This window comes from Aquarana catesbeiana, linkage group LG02 (assembly GCF_042186555.1).
Source record: "Aquarana catesbeiana isolate 2022-GZ linkage group LG02, ASM4218655v1, whole genome shotgun sequence".
Lineage (NCBI taxonomy): Eukaryota > Metazoa > Chordata > Amphibia > Anura > Ranidae > Aquarana > Aquarana catesbeiana.
The window spans coordinates 27,661,719-27,685,186 of NC_133325.1; the positions used below are offsets into that span (position 1 = coordinate 27,661,719).

General features: G+C 46.0%; 2 protein-coding genes across 2 annotated transcripts; one reads left to right on the forward strand and one right to left on the reverse strand.

Moving 5' to 3' along the window:
• The first annotated feature begins 8,910 nt into the window (after positions 1–8,910).
• LOC141126730 (uncharacterized) lies at positions 8,911–10,768 on the forward strand. Its single transcript, XM_073612694.1, has one exon. The coding sequence runs from the start codon at positions 8,939–8,941 to the stop codon at positions 9,605–9,607; it is 669 nt and encodes a 222-aa protein (XP_073468795.1). The 5' UTR covers positions 8,911–8,938; the 3' UTR covers positions 9,608–10,768.
• Positions 10,769–11,169: 401 nt separating this feature from the next.
• On the reverse strand, positions 11,170–11,580 carry LOC141126448 (histone H3). Its single transcript, XM_073612388.1, has one exon. The coding sequence runs from the start codon at positions 11,578–11,580 to the stop codon at positions 11,170–11,172; it is 411 nt and encodes a 136-aa protein (XP_073468489.1).
• Between the last annotated feature and the right edge of the window lie 11,888 nt (positions 11,581–23,468).

Sequence of the window (23,468 nt, forward strand, 5' to 3'; positions counted from 1 at the left end):
GTACCATCAGTAAGTTAAAAATTAGGGGCGATAAAGGACAACCCTGGCGGGTACCATTTGTTATCGTGAACGGGGTAGATAGTGTGCCTGATACATAAACTTGTGCTGATGGTTGGGTATAAAGGGCCATAATGGCTTGATATATCTGGCCATGAAAACCAAATTTGTTCAGAACTTGTTCTAGGTACGTCCAGTGAATCCTATCGAACGCAGGGGGGGGGGGGGGGGCGCGTGGCTACCGCACAGCTGAATGGTTGTGTAACTCCGCAGCTCCGCTCCAGCTGAGGGAACCACCGACTATTGGGACAACACCGACTCACTATCTGTCTTTACAGACTGCATAACACCACCGCCGACTCGCCCAGATGACCCGCAAGAGGAAAGACGCAGCACAGCTGAAGAAACTACAAGATTTCTTCCAGCCGAAAGACCGCGATCGTGCCCAAAATGGCGCCAGCGCAGGGAGCGACTCTCTTTCCCCCACAGGCAGCTCGCGGTCTCAGGCCTCAAGCCCAGGCTCACAAACAGGCCTGATCCACAGGTCTCCGGATGCCTCCACACCTCTCTCCCGCAGCCCAGCCAAATCAAAGCCACGTCTGGAGGAGGACATCCAGCCAGGAAGCATGACACAAGAATCCATGGAGGATACCAGGGAGCTGGTGGATCCGTTTACAGCATTTCCCCACAATGGGTAAGCCTGTGTCTGACACCATGCTCAAAGATATGCTCGTCTCCCTCCGCAGTTCTATGCACACAGACATGCTGCAATGTGTTAACAACTTTAAAACAGAACTGGGAACCCTGGGAGGGAGAGTAAATCATATAGAGGATAAAATGGGGGACTTTGCTTCATCCCACAACACCCTAATTGATGCCCACAATGATCACTCTGATGAGATTGCATGGCTGAGGTCAAAGGTCGCTGACCTTGAAGATAGGTCACAAAGAAATAATGTTAAGCTACGGGGGGTCCCCGAAACTATTCTTCCCCCACAACTTCAACAGTATGCCAGAGACTTACTCGTGACCTTCTTACCCACCATTTCAGAATCTGAAATTCAAATTGACCGCATTCACAGACTGCCAAAACCGTCACATCTCCCAGATAACATACCCAGAGATGTCCTGATGCGGGTACACTTTTATCAAACCAAGGAACAACTTATGGCCGCATTCCACAAAAACCAACATCCACCAGAAAGATTTGCGCATATTCAACTATTTGCAGATCTTTCACAATTCACAATGCAAAAACGTAAAGCTTTATTACCAGTGACCAAAGCCTTGCGCAACCATAATATCGTATACCGCTGGGGGTACCCGGTCAAATTAACGGTGACTCATGATGGTAACACCACAGTAGTTACAGATGTGGAAGAGGGACTCCAGCTACTCAGATCCCTGGACATACTACCTGATAATGCACCTGCAGGCCCCTCTCCCCCTGCAAAACTAAATAGCCAGTATGAATGGCAAACGGTGTCAAGCAAGAAGAGCAACAAACAAAATAAATCAAAAGCACCCAATTACACAAATCCTATCGAATGCCTTCTCTGCATCCAAAGCAAGGAGCAGAGAAGGCGTTCCTCTTTTGTTGGCTATGAGTATGAAGTTAAGTAGGCATCTGGTTGCGTCCGCCGTTTGGCGGCCTTTAGTAAAACCAGATTGATCTGGGTGGATCAACGATGGGAGGAGATCTACCAACCTGTTAGCTAGCAATTTAGAGTAAATTTTAAGGTCGTTGTTGAGTAACGATATTGGACGAAAATTTTGAGGTGTATTAGGGTCTTTCCCCGGTTTCGGCAACGCCACAATCATTGCTTTTAACATTTCAGGTGGAAAAGAGGAGGAGGAGGCAGCTTGGTTATAAATCTCTGTGAGTCTAGGAGTTAGGATGTCTCTAAACGTCTGGAAATATTCACCTGTGAAACCGTCCGGTCCAGGAGATTTATTGTTTGGGAGTGAGTCAATCACTTGTGAAATTTCTTGTGCTGTGAATGGAGAATTTAATGCTGTGTTTTGTGTATCTGTGATTTGGGGAAGTTTTAGCGTGCTAAGAAATTCAGAGATAGTGTGAGATAGTGGTTGAATTGTGTTTGGGTCTTTTGTCAGGTTATATAAAGAACTATAATAGGTACTAAAGGCATCAGCTATAGCCTGGGGATGGTGCAATTTAGTTTGAGTTTCTGGATGTATAATGTAGGGGAGTTTAGTTTTATGTCTCTGTCCTCGTAGTCTATCTGCTATTAATTTCCCTGCTTTGTTACCGTTTGCATAATATGTCATTTTCAACCTCCTAGAGGATTTTTCAAAATCCTCCAGTAGTATAAGTCGGAGATCAAGTCTCAGTTTGGTTAATTGGTCTGATAGGACAGGGGAAAAATTTGCTTTGTTCTGGGTTTCCAGTGTTTGAATTTGTCTAGAGACATCCAATATACGCTGCCCCCTCATTCTCTTAGCCCTTGCCCCCATTTTGATGAGGAGACCCCTCATGAACGCTCTATGTGTGTTCCATGTCACAAATGGATTAGTAACTGAATTCACATTATGTTCAAAAAACTCAATGAAATCCTTCTGCAATATCTCCTTGGACGAATCATCCTGGAATAGCCGCGGGTTGGATCTCCAGATATAAGTAGGGTTGTTTTTAGAAGCATCATCCACCAGCAGCGACACCGAGGCATGATCCGACCAAGTGATACCATTAATCGCAGAGGATTTGACTTTGGTTAGTAACCCTTTATCTATCAAAAAAAGATCAAGTCGTGTGTAAATTTTGTGACTATTTGAAAAGAAAGAAAAGTCCTTTTCTGTAGCGTTAAGACATCTCCATGCGTTGTATAGGTCATAACTTCTCAGTATTGGTTGTAGGATCTAAGTTTTCTTGGTGTTTTGTGAGCTAGAATCCATTTCAGGGTCGGGAGGTAGATTGAAATCTCCACATAGAAGCAAGTGGCCTCTCTGCACTCGTGAGATCTTTTTCATAAGTTTATGTAGGAAGCGGATCTGATGGGTGTTTGGGGCGTAGACATTCACCAATGTATAGGTAGTGTTATTGAGATCGCAAATCAGAATGTGGTATCTACCTTGCGTGTCCTGAACTTCCTTATGAAGGCAAAAGGCTACAGTGTCTTTTATTGCTGTAAATACCGTAAAGAAGTGTTTGCTTCTGAACTTGAAAAGAAGGTATATGGGAATTTGGGGTGAGAGCAAAGGGGTTGGGTTTGTTTTTTGAAGTGTGTCTCCTGCACGCATATGACATCAGCATTGTGTTGGTTGGCTTCTCTCCACATGGAACTGCACTTTGCAGGGTGGTTCAAACCCCTGGCATTAATTGTTAAGAAGGTAATGGTCATGGTATAAGATCAGATTGAAGAGTGTTAGGTAGAATGTGTTGATAACACTTACATGTGGTCCAAGGATCGATGATGCTGAGCCATATCCGAAGTAGGATGGGTCGTTTGCGTCTGTAGTTCTTCTGAGGGTGGTCTTGAGCGGGTAGATAGGTGTTTAGTAATTTTTGCTGCTGTGGACATACATAACGGTTAACATAGAAAGAAAACAGCTGAAAGGGATTACCCTTGCCTGGATCGTATAAGGGAGTACTGGACATACCTCGCGCTGCTGACCCGCCGCCGCCATCTTGCTTAGGCCCGAGCGGATAATATTCCGTGAGTTTTTGCGGCCTCCGGTTGTCTTTTTGGCGTCGGGGCATGATCGATCGGGTCCCCGGACTGTGCTGCAGGTCCGCTGGGTGTATTGAGCTGGATTAGCTCGTTTGGCCAGGCGATGTGCTCCGGTGTGTTCCCGAGCGCTGTGGGGCTCCATTAGTGAGCGTCCATCTTCATCCGTGGCAAGCTCCGCCCCCCACACTCAACTTTTTAGCATGGAGACCTCCTAAACATAGACCGGCTATTTTAGCCCCTACCTTAACTCACTCCTTAACCCTCTGTGATCAATTACACAAAAAATGCCAACTTGATATCTCCCTTAAGGCCTCTCACACACCTGTTTCACAACCCCGACTTTCCCCCTGGGATGAATATATATGCATTTCATTGGTGGCTGAACAAAGGCCTCTTCAGGATAGGCTATTTCTTTACACCTAACGGCCCTATTTCATTGGGCCATTGCCTGAGTACACTGGAAATGCCAGCCTCAGAAACATTCAGACTGTCGCAAATACAGCACTTCCTTTGCTCTCTTTGGACTGACAAATTAAACACTCCTAAGGTCACGATGGGTGAACAATGGTGCTCCTCGATAGTCTCACAAAAAGGTGGGATCTCCATTATCTACCTTTCCATGGCAGATAGGACAGACATCCCGGCATACGCACAATCCTGGGAGTTGGACCTGGACATCCAGTGGGATCCTGAAATGTGGTTCCAAGCCTTCAGCAGATCAAGGTATCTTAAATATTGCTTTGATAGAGGCTAACATTAAAGTTTTCACTAAATGGTACTATGTCCCAGCCAGGCTCTCTAGGATATTCCCAGACTCCTCCCCTCTATGTTACAGAGGCTGTGGTCATATGGGCACGATGCATCATATCTGGTGGACGTGCCCCCGCATACGGAGCTACTGGAATTAATTTCTCCATCTTCTGCGGAGAGTCTCTGGGATAGATGTACCACAGGACCCCACATACATCCTGCTAAACCGCAAAGTACACAACACACCTAAAACCACACAACAACTTATCTTCTTTATGTGTTTGGGAGCCAAAATCACACTAGCGAAAGCCTGGAAAAACCCCTCAGTGTCCATTTCGGCCACCAAATGGAAGATTTTGTGGATAATGTCACAGGAACAAATGGTTCGGTCCAACGCTTTGAAGGGATCTGGGAACCTTGGGCCAAGTATGTCCGAGTCCCACTTTACCCAGGTCATCTGCTAACGTAGGGGGGAGTTCAACGAGACTACACTCCTTCCTCACATACCTCACCCCAACTCCCTTCCTCTTCCCTCTTCTTTCTTCCTCCTTCTTGCTCCTCTTTCACTCTCTTTCCCCTCTTCTTCCTCACACTCTCTAACATCAGATTTGAGTTTTACAAGGCTTAGATCTTTCCATAAGCATTACATAGATTGTCCTCAACTGTTAGTTTGGTAACCTAGCATAGGGGACAGCCAGTCACTTTTATTTCTCTAACCCGGGCAATGAGACCGTTGGCTCCATCCTGGGGTTGCAACGCCTGGGGATCTTCCTGGCGGGAGCGGCTCCCCAGGGGAACCGATAGGTGATAAGGGGTTGCCTCACCCGGGAGGGCTCCTGGTGCTCTCACACCCCACAGTGTGTTCCCATTGGGGTGGGGTGATGATCTTGGGGGACTGCTCGGGGGGAGCATCCCTGTTGAAATTCCTCTCAGGCTGTCCATTTTATGTGGTAAAATACTTAGGTTCCCAGCCAAACTGAACAACAGGCGCGGGAGGTCGGAGCGTTTTGCCCCCTCCTGCCTGGCGACTTATTTATTCTGGGGGAACCCTCTTCGGAAGGATTAACAGACAGTATAAGTTATAATGCATGTCCTGAGAGTAACATTATACCCTGAGATTAAAGGTTCTACACACTGTGAATTATTGATTTATTTATTTTTATCTTGTCTAGGGCCCCTGGTATTCCTATCTCCTCTTCTTCCTAGCAAGATCTTCCAATTACATAAGAGGAAGGTGCATAGTGTGCACTATAAGGTTACGTCTTTAAATGTACCAGGGCTGCATTGTTATATCCCCCTTGTAAGAGATATTTTGTTCATCCAATGTATTTCCTTCCATTGGCTGCCTTAGTCATTGAGGAGTATTGTGTTGTATGTTATGTATACATTGTCATTGTTACATCTACTTTGCAAAAAATTACAATTTTTGATCTAATATTTCACAGCAGGGCCTGTTCCTGCGCTCAACAAAAGTATCTGTGAGGCTTTACAGTGTTGTACCACCACAACCACCACCACCACCACCACCACTGCCTAAGGCCCAATTTTTCTGCCCCTGTTTAACAGGGGCATGTAATTACAATTATTGATATAATATTTCACAGCAGGGCCCTTTCCAGCGTCCACCAGGAGTAACTGTGAGGGCTTACAATGTTCTGGTACCACCAGCACCAAAGGCCCAAATTTCCGCAGAGTGTATAGGGCAGGCCGTATAGTATATACAGGAGGTCCCATGTTTTCAAACATCCGACTTACAAACAACTCCTACTTAGAAATGGAATGAGACAACAGGAAGTGAGAGGAAATCTACCCCTAGGAAGAGAAATTCTCTCCTGTAAGAATGAATATGGGAAAAAGGTGTCACCACTCATGCTTTATCACCAATCCTTGTTTCCCTAATGACCCAAAAGTTTCAAAATCCAATTGTCATTGGGACAGAAAGTGAGGTGAAATCTTCTGAACAGGGGCACAGACAGCAAAACAAATGTTACAGGGGTGATGATAACCCTTCCCCATGTTATTCAAAAAGCTTAAAAATAGATTTTTTAGCTGGAGCTACACTTACAAAATGTAGCTGTTCCAAATTACAAACAGATTCAACTTGAGAACAAACCTACAGTCCCTATCTTGTTTGTAACCCGGGGACCGCCTGTATACTGCTGCTGTTCAGAGTATATAGGGCCTGTGGGACTCACAATTTTTTTTTTTTTTTTTTTCTTTTAATTAGATAGCGGGGTTCACCTTAATATCCATACCAGACCCAAAGGGCCTGGTAATGGGCTGGGGGGGGGGGCAACATTACATTACAGCCGCAAGCAGTTTTAAATGACTTTTTTTTTCCCTTTAGAAATGTCATTATGCTGTGGTACTGTTCTAAACACAGGGAAATCGTGCCACTTCACAGGCATACTATAGACACCCCCCAGGCAGATATTTAAAGGAATATTACACTTTTATTGTTTCACTTTAAGCATTATTAAAAGCACTGCTCCCGAAAAAACTGCCGTTTAAAAAAAAATTAAAAAAATGCATTGATACATGTCCCCTGGGGCAGGACCCAGGTCCCCAAACACTTTTTTATGACAATAACTTGCATATTAGCCTTTAAAATTAGCACTTTTGATGTTTCACGTTCGAGTCCCATAGACTTTAACGGGGTTCGTGTGATCACACACATTTTAGGTCTGTTTGCATGTTCTGCTGCAACCCGAACTGGGGGGGGGTCACTTGTATTCCTATTACAAGGAATGAAAACATCCCTTGTAATAGAAAAAAAAAAAAAGCATGACAGGACCTCTTAAATATATGATCTGGGGTCAAAAAGGCCTCAGATCTCATATTTACACAAAAATGCGATAAAAAAAAAAAAAAAAAGTCACTTAAAGAACAAAAAAGTCCCTTTTATGAGCTATGGGCGGAAGTGACGTTTTGACTTCGCTTCCACCCTACAATAGTATGGAGACGGGTGGGGTTCATCTTCCCCTCACTCATCTCCATGGCACACAAGGGACAGCATCCGATCGCCTCCACCACTGCCGACGGAGGGCACCAGCGTGGCGGGAGGGGGGCCCCCTCTCCCGCCACCGATAAAAGTAAATCTGCCGCAGAGACCACTATTATCGGAAAGCGAGCCGCCGGCCGAAGAAGAGAATACCGGGGTTATGGCAGCTAGCTGCTGCCATAACAACAATATTCCTCTTCAAAGTTAGGATGTATATTGGCGTGCGGCGGTCCAGAAGTGGCTAGAGGGGTAGTTGAAGGGTATCCGTGGGTTGATAAAAAAAAGTATCTTATAAAATTGAGAACTATGGACTGTTAGAATATAAGTGCTAAATAATTGGGATGCAAAGAAACATTCCAGATCAGTACGGTGTGGATCTGGACAACAATGTGTAGGTAGGTAGCTAGAAAAAAAAAAGAAAGACAAACAATATGCCGCAGTCTCCCAGCTTAAAGTGGGTACATAGGAGCAAAAACAGCCATCAGGAGGATCCTGGTCAAGTATTTTGGAGAGACCAGTCAGTTTTCATTGGACATGAGCATGATGGAAAGGATGCTTGTTCAGTTGTAGGCTGTATATGCCACTCTTCTCAGTAGGCATAGGCCCTCTTCCAGGGTACGGATTGTATAAGATAGCTAAAATGATGATTACCAGCAAAGTTCTTATTACTGATTGTTTAAATTGGGGAATGAAATGTTGATGGATTGGTTCTTTGATCAATAAACTCATGAAATGAAATTTGAGATACAAGAATTCAAAACAAACATTGTTCCTCCTGAGTAGCTGTTTAGCAAAATGTAGCAATCGGCTTACTCAAAGTATCTGGATAACACTTTATGTATCATGATGACCAGATAATGATACATAGCACATAAAACATGACATTGTGTAATCAGCTGAGACATTTGTATGTATAACAATATCTGCCATCACATCACACAAGGATCTCATGTCACCGGCTGATGTTTTTGTTCCAGGCTCCTTCTACTCAGCTATAGATGAGCAGAGTTCTGTATTAGGGGGAAATGTTTCCTGATGGTCACTCTTCACTCATCTATTGTGAAGATCATTCTAGTGGGAGATGTGAGAAGATTGTTTTCTGGGTAGAATTTGTGTAGAAAACAAGATAGAAGGAAGAATGGGACACACACTCAGGAGGATGGCTGTGTTTGCAGCCTCTGTGTTCAGCCTCCTCAGCAGCTCCTGACAGCTGTAAGTGACCCCCCGATAAGTGACAGTCCAGTGAGCAGATCGGGTCCCCGATGAAGATCGGACATCGTTCTATTCCCAATAAAAGTCGTTTTTCTCTCTGCCCGGGAAACACAACAAGAGAGAGAAGATTCCCCAACTCGGGAGTGAAAGTCAGTGGGCGTGTCTTATTTGCAACCAATAGCAGTAGGCACTAAAGCTTTCTGCCGACCAATAGCAGTGCAGAACGTCTCTATATAAGCCAAAGCGACAAATTCTATGTATCTATTACAGTGCTAATATTTGCAGAATCATGACGGAGACTGAGAGCGCCCCAGCCGCCGCTCCTCCAGCGGAGCCCGCCGCCAAGAAGAAGCCGGCCAAGAAGGCGGCAGCCGGAGGAGCCAAGAAAGGCAGCAAGAAGCCGTCCGGTCCCAGCGTGTCCGAGCTCCTGGTCAAAGCCGTGGCCGCTTCCAAAGAGCGCAGCGGGGTCTCCCTGTCCGCCCTCAAGAAGGTCCTGGCCGCCGGAGGATACGATGTGGACAAGAACAACAGCCGCCTCAAGATCGCCATCAGGGGGCTGGTGACTAAGGGGACCCTCGTCCAGGTCAAAGGACATGGCGCCTCCGGATCCTTCAAGATCAACAAGAAGCAGGAGGACAAGGCGGCAGGCACCAAGAAAAGCACCAAGAAGCCATCGGCTGCGGCCAAGTCCCCCAAGAAGCCGGCCGCCAAGAAGCCAGCCAAGTCCCCCAAGAAGAAGACCACCACCAAAGCCCCCACCGCAGCCAAGAGCCCCAAGAAGGCCGCCAAGAAACCCGCAAAAAAGCCTGCAGCTGCTAAAGCCAAGAAGGTGACAAAGAGCCCCAAGAAGCCCAAAGCTGCAGCCAAGCCGAAAAAAGTCGCCAAGAGTCCGGCTAAGAAGGCGGCTAAACCCAAGACAGCAGCCAAGCCCAAGAAGGCCGCTCCAAAGAAGAAATAATCCCCACCGGAGAGACCTCCTTTCATCTACACCCCCCAAAGGCTCTTCTCAGAGCCACCCACCTCCTCCTGACAGAGCTCTACATACACACAGCGACCAGGGGGGGCCGCATTAGAAGTCCTCCATACAGAGCAATGTGACCACCTTACACAATCCCCTCTATAGAATCATGTATTCATACAGCGGGAGATCCGATCACAGGACTCTTCACATGACATCCGTCCCTGATAATATTAAAATTATTTTGGTGTAAATATTCCCGATTTATACAGCTTTGCCCCCACCCATCTACAGTTTGTGCCCATCATGGGTGGTCAACGTTTTGGGGGTTCTAATGTTGGATCTATATTATTAGCATTCCTGTTGCACACGCAGTGACTTATATACTCGTTTTTTTAATTATTATTCATGATTTGATTGTTTCCCACGTATAAGCCTAGAGATTGTTAAGTATATCTCATTTAAACCGTAATAAAAATATTGAACGAGAGATCCGTCCCTGATACAAAATGATATATAACATCTGCAGTGCGGATTGGAGACCTGCAAATCGGAGACAATTCCCGCACACTGTCTGCGGGATCTCCCCGGGGAGGATGGGGATGAACATTTCCTCTTCTAGACGATCATTGTACAAGGAATTCTGACACTTCAATATGGAACGCAGCGACTGCAGATCCTTCCGTGATCATTAGAGGGGAACCAATAGAGAGGCACATCATTGTGTTATGTGGACAATGTACTCCTTACTAAATAAATATCCAGTTCAGTTAGATTTACCCCCCATATGGATATCAGGGGCTGCTAAAACGATCTAGATCCCATATGGGCGGCGGTGAATAATAAAACACCAGTGAAGAAATGGGGGTTCAGGGGAGTTCCCCGGATTCTCCACACAATACTGGATGAATTCTTCCTTCTAGTCTCTCCATGTGTGCAGCACCTGCAGAGAGCTCTGATCACACAGTGCTAGTAGAGGAGATGAAGTGAGACGACCCCCCCCCCCCATATGTTCCAATCTGCTGATGAATGGGAAGTCAGGAAGATGTCCAGGAGATGTCCCCCTCTATATCGGGGAATGATTGTACAAGGTCGAGGAATAGCAGAGGAGATTGTACGGGAAAAGAAGTATGATTTGTTACTTTGTGATGGATTGATGATGTTGGAAAGAATTGTATCAATAAATGACAATCCACACCGCACTCAAGGAGAATTCTTATTCCCATGAGCCCATTGTACAAATATTAATTTTTCCCTTAACCAAACAATAATACAAATTCCTTCAGATAAATTATAAAGTAGAACAAATGTTCACCGACATAAAGAATTGATTTACTAGAAAGAGAAATCAATAAAGTGTAAATCCTAATCAGTATGTAATGGATGTAGACGTCTGTATGTATTGAGGAAGGAGGTGGGGAGATGTGTGGATGTCTTGTACGAGTTTCCCTGTCATAGTCGGTGTGATGATGATGGAGTATATAGATCTTTGTATAGGAGGATGTGGTGGCTCTGAAAAGAGCCTTTGTGTTGGGATTAGTAGTAGTTCGGAGTGTGTCTCTCTATGCCCTCTCCCCGCGGATGCGGCGTGCCAGCTGGATGTCTTTGGGCATGATGGTGACCCTCTTGGCGTGGATGGCGCAGAGGTTGGTGTCCTCGAAGAGTCCGACGAGGTAAGCCTCAGAGGCCTCCTGCAGAGCCATGACGGCGGAGCTCTGGAAGCGCAGGTCGGTCTTGAAGTCCTGGGCGATCTCTCGGACGAGGCGCTGGAAGGGCAGCTTGCGGATGAGCAGCTCGGTGGATTTCTGGTAGCGGCGGATCTCTCGGAGAGCCACGGTGCCGGGCCTGTAGCGGTGAGGCTTCTTGACTCCGCCGGTGGCCGGGGCGCTCTTGCGGGCGGCTTTGGTGGCCAGCTGCTTGCGGGGAGCTTTGCCTCCGGTGGACTTACGGGCTGTCTGCTTGGTTCTCGCCATGACTGCTCAATGCTTCGCTGATACAAGGAACGTGAGCTTATGCCGCTCTGCAGCGCTATTTATACACACCCCAGCCCTCTGATTGGACAATGAGAGCACACTCCTCCTCCTCATTGGTTCACTTGAAAAGCGCCTTTTTTTTGAATTGCCCGCCTAGATCTGTACGTTCTATTATTGGAATAAATCGCTATTGTTTTCTCAAATCCAAAGTGAAGTCTCCGCACATCACACAATACTCGGAGATCTCTGAACTCCTTCGATGTGGGTTAATATACAGAATAGAAAGTGTGAGCGGGGATTCCACACGGAGCAGCTGTTGTCTGTTCCGCCAAATACACAGCACAGGGATCAGGGGGATCCGTCCATGCTCACTTCTTATAGGTCACCGATCACGGTATACATCTGACTTATAAAGAACACTTTTCATGTCCCCTGTAATGGGGATCAGGGGGATTGTGGGGTGCTGAGGCTCTCTGCTCTCCGGACTCCATCACATCTATCGTTCCACTCTGCCACCTAGAGGTCATTCCGGGAACATCTCCGCCTTCACTGTCTTCTGTGGACATCTCCACTATAGAGCCCATAGGATGTCTGTCACTGAAATCCTCTCTATGTTATGGTGACCCAATGAGACTAAAAAAGTGAATAGAGGGGTACCCTGAGGTGTCCCCCATGTACGCGGTAACAATGGTTAATATTCCCTAAAAAAGCTCAAATAGCTCTCCTAATTTACAAACCGGTTGACAGCAATCCCAAACATACACAGAATCCTATATGTTATGTTTTGGGCAGCTAAAATATCTATAGGTACTGTTTAGAAGACACCTAGGTCGATCTAAGAGGGGCCATGTGTATCCACACTATCTCGATACAATACAACTGATTTGCGACCATGTTGATTCCTATACTCTAATCAAGGCCCATTCCTCCTTATCTGTTCATGTTGCTGTGAACTTCCCTTACAACTGGGGTCCACCCTAATCAAAGTGTATTTTTTTTTTTTTTACATGGGTGTAGTGTATGGCCTGAAGGAACACACACCGGAGCATCATTGTGGGGACTTTATATAGTTAATGGGATAGAAAAGTCACCAGTGAAAGGTGCAGTGGCGGCACCCCTATTTTAATGTATAACCAGGAGGAATGACTGAAAGGGGATCATCAAATACCGCAATTTGTGTCATTCATTCTTTATTCAATTCATGGATTCATTAACCAAGAAATACGTTGGAAATATTAATTTCAGATTGTTTTGGTCTTTGATTTGACTTCAGAATACTGAGCAAGAATTTTCTGGGCTGAAAACATAGAGAGATCTCGGAATACATTTCTTTGGAGTCCTCAAAAGAAGGCAGTATTACTGGATGATGAAGGAAACGCCCACAGCTGTGATTGGTTCAGATTTAAAATTGCTGTTTTCAAAATTTGCCCGCCGGAATTATGTAGATCGTTACAGATAAATATTCATCTCTCATATACCGCCAAATCCGACGCCGAGGAGATGATCGGATGAGACATTTATCGGAGGAATATGATTAGAACTCTAATGTCATTAGTCCAGAATGATTAGGAAAAGATTCTGTTTGTTACTGAACCATGAGAAAACACTTCTATATGTTCTCAGAACCCAGGATCTCACCACTGCTACATACAGAATATGATGTTCATGTCACTGACTGATATTGTTTTTTTTTTTTTTTGTTTCTCTTTCTGGACATGTATCAGTTAAGATTTCCCTCATATCACAACCAGGATATGTATAATATGAAATATGCAATTCATGTTAGTAACCATGACACAGATAAATATGTACACTGAATGAATAAAGTAAATATTTCATGTCTGAAGAACCAGATCGGTTTCCCCCTCGGTAACATGCAATCTGCCACATATTTACAAGGTTCTAACAATGTGAAATTCTCCGCAGAAAACCAACGCGCTGTGGCCCCGCCCCTTTTCCATTAGTCTCCTATCAGGTCCGCTAAGGCTTAAACCTGGGGAAAAAAACAAGGGGTTATCAGTATATATTTTTCATGTTCAGAGTATTATTTTATAAATATGACATTATTATTGACAATAGTATCTGGTGATTGTGGTTTCTGTTATCAGGAGTCCAAAAAATTATATTTTCGGTATAATCTCTGAAGAATACCTAGAAAACCATTAATAAGCAAGAATATATTTCACATCTCTAGATGTATTTCTCTTGCCTTAATTTTCAATACAGCAGAATGTTTAGGAGCCTTACAAATGGAAAAACAAATCTATTCTGTGTAATGAATGGGTGTGACTCCGCCTTTTCTCAGGATGGTTTCCATCAGCTCCGCAAAGTCTCTATAAAAGGAGGGCGGGCAATTAGTCAATTTCAGTTCTTCTTAGTAACAGAGAAGAGTCGCCATGTCTGGTCGCGGTAAAGGAGGGAAGGGTCTGGGGAAAGGAGGCGCGAAGCGGCACAGGAAGGTGCTTCGGGACAACATCCAGGGCATCACAAAACCCGCCATCCGACGTTTGGCCCGCAGAGGGGGTGTCAAGCGCATCTCCGGCCTCATCTATGAGGAGACCCGCGGAGTGCTCAAAGTCTTCTTGGAGAATGTCATCCGCGATGCCGTCACCTACACCGAGCACGCCAAGAGGAAGACCGTCACCGCCATGGATGTCGTCTATGCTCTCAAACGCCAGGGCCGCACTCTCTACGGATTCGGAGGCTAAACCCTCATAGACCCCCCTACTACCCACTTCATCTACACAAAGGCCCTTCTCAGGGCCACCCACCTTCTCATACAAAGGGCTGTCTATAGATTTCTCCTGTAATGATACATTTTTACTGTGTGTGTGTGAAAGGAAGTTCCTTTTAGCTATACATACCCTATGCAATCCGATTGTATGATTTCCTTTAGATGTAACACAACAGATCTGTCTTACAATATCGTTATCTCACTTTTATTATTTTTCAGGTAGGTTGTTCACCAATGAACACCACGTTCCTTAGTCAATAAAAACGAATTGGTGTTGTCTGTGGTTCTCATCTTTTCCACATTTCTGTCACCCGGAGTTATTATTGGGACCCCCCCCATGTCTGTATAAAAGGCTGAGGGGGGGATGCAAAGGGGCGGGGCCGCGACAATGTATTCTGCAGAAAATGTCACATTAGAATCTAAACAGGAAACCGACCTGATTTATCAGACCTGAAAAATGTGTTTTGTGAAATGATTGTACATATTTATCTGGCGGTGTCCTAATTACTGCCAGTCCTTTATAGACAGATTTGGGGTGGGATATGAGGACAATCTGTCACCGCTACATGTAAGAGAAAAATAAATATCGGTCAGTGACATATGTCATTATCAATGCTTTCTTTTCCGTCATAAAGAAAGATAAACGTTGTGTGTGTAGTAGTGGATTCAGAGGATTTGGAATAAAATAAAACATATATAAATGTTTGATTTAGTATTTAATCAGAAGTCATTCCTATCTAACCAAAATTAAAATGTCGGATCTGGCGGTAGAAAAGGGATGAATTTTTGTCTGTGATCTTCACAATTCTGGCGGGCAACATTTGAGCTCTTTGCCCCACAACCAGCAGTTTTTTTTTTTTTTTTTGGTAGAGAGTCCAGAGAGTCTGCGCTCTCTACCCTGCAGAACAAAAAAATCCCGGACTTTACCATTTCCAGCGTATGTATTACTGTTGGGGAATTAAACTGTGTGAAAAGAAGGGGGTCTAATATTGTGATTGTGAGATGATGGGAACAATCCATAGAATTCCGGCGGGAGATTCCTTTGGATGGTAAAACGTATATTTCCTTGTGGGGGTGTGAAGAAGGGGATGAGATCTGTGGGCTCCTTTCCAGTTGGGAGAATGATTTGCGATCATCAGAACTACTAGAAATGATGGAGGAGAATGAAGTCCCTGTAATGAGATCACATTACTATATAAAATATTTCACCATTTCTTATTACGGACACATTGTTCTCCCATCGGGATCACATCTTATAGTTTCAGAGGAACCATTTTATTATCAACATGTAAAAGAAAATCCTTTTCGGTTGTCTAATTTTTACAATCAGATCCCCCGATAATGTATGTGTGTCTTTGTATGGAGAGGTATAATTGGGCCGAATCTTCCTACTTTACTACTGACCTGTAAGAAGTGTGAAGAAGAATACAACGTGTTTGCTTTTAGGGTGAAGTATGAATCACATTAAAAACATCGGAGAATAGGAAACAAAACAATGTATGTCGGGCTCTTTGTATGGAGAGGTGGGTGGCTCTGAGAAGAGCCGTTTTGTTGAGTAATAGAGGTGGATGAATTGTCGGGATGATTACTTGGATTTGGCGGCCTTGTGGCTCTCGGTCTTCTTGGGCAGCAGCACGGCCTGGATGTTGGACTGGACTCCTCCCTGGGCGATGGTGACTCTGCCCAGCAGCTTGTTGAGCTCCTGAACAGGGGTTCAGCAAAGCGGAGACGCTTTCCGTGCAGGCCTTTACAAGAGGTATATTCTTTATAACTTTTGTGTCGTTTCAGGTCTGCAGAAGATACTGGGAGATGGTGAAGACCAGTGGCCCTGAATCCCCTTTACGGAAGTTCACTGCGAACTGGCCCATAACACGGGATGAAAAGCGGGTGACAGTGGCCATGAGGAACCCCCATACCAGTGGAAAGGACATAACCACCTACCTCCAGAGGTTCTGCACTGTGGTGAAGGACCCAATCCAAATCTTCAATGCCAACGGCTTCTGGATAGGTAAGTGGTCTGTGCTCTGCAAACTGAGGAAAGACCCTTCGGGGGACATCCAGCACCTGCAGCCTTTCTTCTCCCTGGGATCCTCCGCAGGAATCTTTTTCTACTCCGGCATACCCTACAACTGTAACAAACCCATTTAAAACTACTCGCGGCTATTGCATTGCCGACAATACACATAGAAGTTCATTGATAAAAACGGCATGGGAATTTCCTACAGGGGAACCCCGAACCAAAATTAAAAAAAAAAAAATGACATGGGAGTCCCCCTAAATTCCATACCAGGCCCTTCAGGTCTGGTATGGATATTAAGGGGAACCCCGGCCAAAATTTAAAAAATAAAATGACGTGGGGTTTCCCCTAAATTCCATACCAGACCCTTCAGGTCTGGTATGGATTTTAAGGGGAACCCCGCGCCAAAAAAAAAAAAAACGGCGTGGGATCCCCCCAAAGATCCATACCAGACCCTTATCCGAGCACGCAACCTGGCAGGCCGCAGGAAAAGAGGGGGGGGACAAGAGTGCGCCCCCTCCTGAACCGTACCAGGCCACATGCCCTCAACATTGGGAGGGTGCTTTGGGGTAGCCCCCCAAAACACCTTGTCCCCATGTTGATGAGGACAAGGGCCTCATCCCCATAACCCTGGCCGGTGGTTGTGGGGGTCTGCGGGCGGGGGGCTTATCGGAATCTGGAAGCCCCCTTTAACAAGGGGACCCCCAGATCCCGCCCCCCCTTGTGAAATGGTAAGGGGGTACTTACCCCTACCATTTCACTAAAAAACTGTCAAAAATGTTAAAAATGACAAGAGACAGTTTTTGAAAATTCCTTTATTTAAATGCTTCTTCTATCTTCCTTCATCTTCTTCTTCTGGTTCTTCCTCCGGCGTTCTCGTCCTGCATCTCCTCCGCTGCATCTTCTATCTTCTTCTCCTCGGGCCGCTCCGCACCCATGGCATGGGAGGAGGCTCCTGTTCTCTTCTTCATTTTCTTCTCTGGGCCGCTCCGCATCCATGCTGGCATGGAGGGAGGCTCCCGCTGTGTGACGGCGTCTCTGACGCACGGTGACTTGACGGGACTTCCCTGTGACGTCACGGGGAATGCCACAGGGAAGTCCCATCATGTCCCGTGCGTCACAGGGGGGCGGGGTCACCGGGTGGCCCCGTCCCCCGTTATTTAAGAACCGTCAGACGAGGAGACGCCGTCACACAGCGGGAGCCTCCCTTCTATCTTCTTCTCCTCGGGCCGCTCCGTACCCATGGCATGGGGGGAGGCTCCCGTTCTTCTCTTCGTTTTCTTCTCTTCTTCCTTCTTCTCTTCATTTTCTTCTCTGGGCCGCTCCGCATCCATGCTGGCATGGAGGGAGGCTCCCACTGTGTGACGGCGTCTCCTCATCTGACGGTTCTTAAATAACGGGGGGCGGGGCCACCCGGTGACCCCGCCCCCTGTGACACACGGGACATGATGGAACTTCCCTGTGGCATTCCCCATGACGTCACAGGGAAGTCCCGTCAAGTCACCGTGCGTCAGAGGGGGGCGGGGTCACCGGGTGGCCCTGCCCCCCGTTATTTAAGAACCATCAGACGAGGAGACACCGTCACACAGCGGGAGCCTCCCTCCATGCCAGCATGGATGCAGAGCGGCTCAGAGAAGACAATGAAGAAGAGAACGGGAGCCTCCCCCCATGCCATGGGTGCGGAGCGGCCCGAGGAGAAGAAGATAGAAGATGCAGTGGAGGAGATGCTGGACGAGAATGCCGGAAGAAGAACCAGAAGAAGAAGATGAAGGAAGAAAGAAGAAGCATTTAAATAAAGGAATTGTCAAAAACTGTCTCTTGTCATTTTTAACATTTTTGACAGTTTTTTAGTGAAATGGTAGGGGTAAGTACCCCCTTACCATTTCACACAGGGGGGGGGCTGGGATCTGGGGGTCCCCTTGTTAAAGGGGGCTTCCAGATTTCGATAAGCCCCCCGCCCGCAGACCCCCACAACCACCGGCCAGGGTTGTGGGGATGAGGCCCTTGTCCTCATCAACATGGGGACAAGGTGTTTTGGGGGGCTACCCCAAAGCACCCTCCCAATGTTGAGGGCACGTGGCCTGGTACGGTTCAGGAGGGGGGGGCGCACTCTCGTCCCCCCCTCTTTTCCTGCGGCCTGCCAGGTTGCGTGCTCGGATAAGGGTCTGGTATGGATTTTTGGGGGGACCCCACACCGTTTTTTTTTGCCGCGGGGTTCCCCTTAAAATCCATACCAGACCTGAAGGGTCTGGTATGGAATTTAGGGGGACTCCCACGTCATTTTTTTTTTTTTTTTGGTTCGGGGTTCCCCTGTGGGGAATTCCCATGCCGTTTTTATCAATGAACTTCTGTGTGTATTGTCGGCAATGCAATAGCCGCAAGTAGTTTTAAATGGGTTTTTTCCTTCAAAATGTCATTTTGCTGTCAGACTGTTCTAAACACGGGAAACATGCGCCCCTTTACAGGCATACTATAGACACCCCCAGCTACGAAATTTAAAGGGATATTACACTTTTATTGTTTGACTTTAAGAATTATTAAAATCACTGCTCCTGAAAAAAAAACGCAGTTTTTAAAACTTTTTTTTGCATTGATACATGTCCCCTGGGGCAGGACCCAGGTCCCCAAACACTTTTTATGACAATAACTTGCATATAAGCCTTTAAAATTAGCACTTTTGATTATTCATGTTCGTGTCCCATAGACTTTAACGGTGTTCGCGCGTTCGAACAAACTTTTTTCCTGTTCGCATGTTCTGGTGCGAACCGAACAGGGGGGTGTTCGGCTCATCCCTAGTCCAGAGGATGATGTGTCTCCCCTCTAATGATCACAGAAGGATCTGCAGTCGCTGTGTTCCATATTGAAGTGTGAGAATTCCTTGTACAGTGATCGTCTAGAAGAGGAAATGTTCATCCCCTCCTCCCCGGGGAGATCCCACAGACAGTGTGCGGGAATAGTCTCCGATTTGCAGGTCTCCAATCCGCACTGCAGATGTGTTATATCTATATTGAGGGGGGGGGATACCTGAAGCTATCCTTTGTATCAATGATGGATCTCGTGTGAAGAGTGTATCCTTACTATGGAGGAGTGCGGGGTGTAGCAAGATGGTGGTGGCAAAACATCACTTCCGTTACCAATTAAAAATAAGTGTAGACTTAACCCCGGCCCAATTCCTTCTCCATCACTCATCCTTGCCACATACCTCCTACCATCAATCTCTAACGATGCACATGATTAACGCTGCTAAACAATGCATCCCCATTCACTGGTACTCAAAACAAGTATCGACTCTCAAAGAATGGCTCACAAGAATTCAAAAAGTCGCTGAAATGGAGAAACTTTTCTCACGAGACACCCCGACAAAATTTAGCCAAAAGTGGGCCTGCTGGATACACTACCAGACGATGCTTGAATACTCTACTATCATGAAACCACCTACTTAGAGAGGATTTCTAACCTCGACAAAACTCACTAAAAATAAGTGTAAAATAAAAAAAAAAACCCAGTGGGTGTAACAAGATGTCCGCTTTTCCCCTGTAATGACATATTCGGCGACCTATCGCAGTTTGCTACGGAAGTGACATTCCGTCGACACCATCTTGCTACACCCCACACTCGTCCACAGTAAGGATACACTAAGAAGGGGGAAAGCGGACATGTTGTTACACCCACCGGAGTTTTTCATTTTACACATATTTATAACAGTAAAGTCAGTTTATATAGTGAAATACAGGACTTACAACTCTGTCTGACCACTTATTTCTTGAATTTTAAAAGCAGCGGCAACCCTGCTCATCTCACAGGTTAGCTAATCTGACAGAAGTTCGCTGCTTTTAAAATTCAACATCTAACCAGTCAGGCAGAGTTCTAAGCACTGTATTCCACTATAGAAACTCACTTTACCATAGCTCCCAACTGTCCTTGATTTTGAGCAATGTCTTTCTGTCCCTCTTTCCTCCTCATGTGTCCCTCATTTTGGTCTGATCTATATTGTATATAAAATGCACTTTTTATCTTTCAAAAAGTGTTTCCCAGTGCTAAACCTTTCATCTGATTTCTAAATTGTTGCATTTGTAAATTTTAAAAGCCAATATAAAGGAATAGTAGTGATAAAAAAAAAAAACTTGTGGCTTTAATTAACCTTTTTTTGGGTTATTTCTCCTTTAAGGGGGGTTTGGCAGGGGGCATGTCCTATGCCTACATATGTTTGCTAGTAGGTGTCCCTTATTCCCATCTAAAAATGTTGGGAGGTGTGACTTTACTGTTATAAATACGTGTAAAATGCAAAACTCCAGTGACATGTCCGCTTTCCCCCTTCTTAGTGTATCCTTACTGTGGACGAGTGTGGGGTGTAGCAAGATGGCGGCGACGGAATGTCACTTCCGTAGCAAACTGCGATGGGTCGCCGAATATGTCGTTACAACCCTTCTCAGTATATCCTTACTGTGGAGGAGTGCAGGGTGTAGCAAGATGGCAGCGACGAAATGCCACTTCCCTTACCAATTAAAAATAAGTGTAAAATGCAAAACTCCGGTGGGTGTAACAAGATGTCCGCTTTCCCCCATCTCAGTGTATCCTTACTATGGAAGAGTGGGGGGTGTAGCAAGATGGCAGTGACAGAACGTCACTTCCGTTAACCCATTCTAACGGGTCGCCTAATCTGACAAAACACTACTGGGCTTCTCCTCTTCACAGCCCATGGCTGCAAGCACATCCACCCACCGCTCCGACCCTCCTTATACCTGAACCCCCCCCCCCCCCGGTCTCCTCCTGGTGTTTCATCAAATTAGGTGACCTGTCAGAATGTGTAACGGAAGTGATATTCCGTCGCCGCCATCTTGCTACTCCCCACACTCCTCCATAGTAAGGATACACTGAGAAGGGGGAAAGCAGACATCTTGTTACACCCACCGGAGTTTTGCATTTTATGCTTATTTTTAACAGTAAAGTGAGTTTATATAGTGAAATACAGTACTTAGAACAGTGTGTGACTGGTTAGATGTTGAGTTTTAAAAGCAGCGAACTTCTGTCAGATTAGCAAACCTATTAAATGAGCAGGCTTGCCCCTGCTTTTCAAATTTAACATCTAACCAGTTAGGCAGAGTTCTAAGCACTGTATTTCACTATATAAACTCACTTTACTGTTAAAAATAAGCATAAAATGCAAAACTCTGGTGGGTGTAACAAGATGTCCGCTTTCCCCCTTCTCGGTGTATCCTTACTATGGAGGAGTGCGGGGAGTAGCAAGATGGCGGCGACAAACATCACTTCCGTTACCGATTAAAAATAAGTGTAATATGTAAAACTCAGAAGGGTGTAACAAGATGTCCGCTTTCCCCCTTCTCAGTGTATCCTTACTATGGAGGAGTGTGGGGTGTAGTAAGATGGCGGCGACTAACATCACTTCCGTAGCCAATTAAACATAAGTGTAGAATGCAAAACTCTGAAGGGTGTAACAAGATGTCCGCTTTCCCCTCTTCTCAGTGTATCCTTACTATGGAGGAGTGCGGGGTGTAGCAAGATGGCGGCGACGAACATCACTTCCCTTTACCAATTAAACATAGGTGTAGAATGCAAAACTCTGAAGGGTGTAACAAGATGTCCGCTTTCCCCTCTTCTCAGTGTATCCTTACTATGGAGGAGTGTGAGGACTTGCAAGATGGCGGCGATGAAACATCACTTCCGTTACCAATTAAAAATAAGTGTAAAATGCAAAACTCCGGTGGATGTAACAAGATGTCCGCTTTCCCCCTTCTCAGTGTAACCTTACTATGGAGGAGTGCGGGGTGTAGCAAGATGGCGGGACGAACATCACTTCCATTACCATTTAAACATAAGTGTAGAATGCAAAACTCTGAAGGGTGTAACAAGATGACCGCTTTCCCCCCCTTCTCAGTGTATCCTTACTATGGAGGAGTGCAGGGAGTAGCAAGATGGCGGCGACGAAACGTCACTTCCGTTACCAATTAAACATAAGTGTAGAATGCAAAACCCTGAAGGGTGTAACAAGATGTCCGTTTTCCCCCCTTCTCAGTGTATCCTTACTATGGAGGAGTGCAGGGAGTAGCAAGATGGCGGCGACGAAACGTCACTTCCGTTACCAATTAAACATAAGTGTAGAATGCAAAACCCTGAAGGGTGTAATAAGATGTCCGTTTTCCCCCCTTCTCAGTGTATCCTTACTATGGAGGAGTGCGGGGAGTAGCAAGATGGCAGCGACGGAACATCACTTCCGTTACACATTCTGACGGGTCACCTAATTTGAGGAAACACTGGGAGGGGACCCGGGGGGGGGGGGTCAGGTATAAGGAGGGTCGGAGCGGTGGGTGGATGTGCTTGCAGCCATGGGCTGTGAAGAGGAAAAGCCCAGTAGTGTTTAGTCAGATTAGGCGACCCGTTAGAATGGGTAACGGAAGTGACGTTCCATCGCCGTCATCTTGCTACACCCCGCACTCCTCCATAGTAAGGATACACTGAGAAGGGGGAAAGCGGACATCTTGTTACACCCACTGGAGTTTTGCATTTTACACTTATTTTGAATCCATATTTTTAATCCTCCATAGTAAGGATACACTAAGAATTGGGAAAGCGGACATCTTGTTACACCCACCGGCGTTTTGCATTTTACACTTATTTTTAATTAGTAACTGATGTGACGTTTCGTCGCCGCCATCTTGCTACTCCCCGCACTCCTCCATAGTAAGGATACACTGAGAAGGGGGAAAGCGGACATCTTGTTATACCCACCGGAGTTTTGCATTTTACGCTTATGTTTAAATGGTAACGGAAGTGATGTTCGTCGCCGCCATCTTGCTACACCCCGCACTCCTCCATAGTAAGGTTACACTGAGAAGGGGGAAAGCGGACATCTTGTTACACCCACCGGAGTTTTAAATTTTACTTATTTTTAATTGGTAACGAAAGTGCAGGGTGTAGCAAGATGGCGGTGACGGAACGTCACTTCCGTTAGACATTCTAACGGGTCGCCTAATCTGACGAAACACTACTTGGCTTCTCCTCTTCACAGCCGACGGCTGCAAGCACATCCACCCACCGCTCCAACCCTCCTTATACCTGCCTCGCCCCCCGGTCCCCTCTCTGCAGTGCTTTAGCCTTTGCGTCCACGCCCCCCCCCCT

Excerpts from the sequence above, each read along its gene's own strand:
- LOC141126730 (XM_073612694.1), top strand. The coding sequence starts at position 8,939 with ATGACGGAGACTGAGAGCGCCCCAGCCGCCGCTCCTCCAGCGGAGCCC.
- LOC141126448 (XM_073612388.1), bottom strand. The coding sequence starts at position 11,580 with ATGGCGAGAACCAAGCAGACAGCCCGTAAGTCCACCGGAGGCAAAGCT.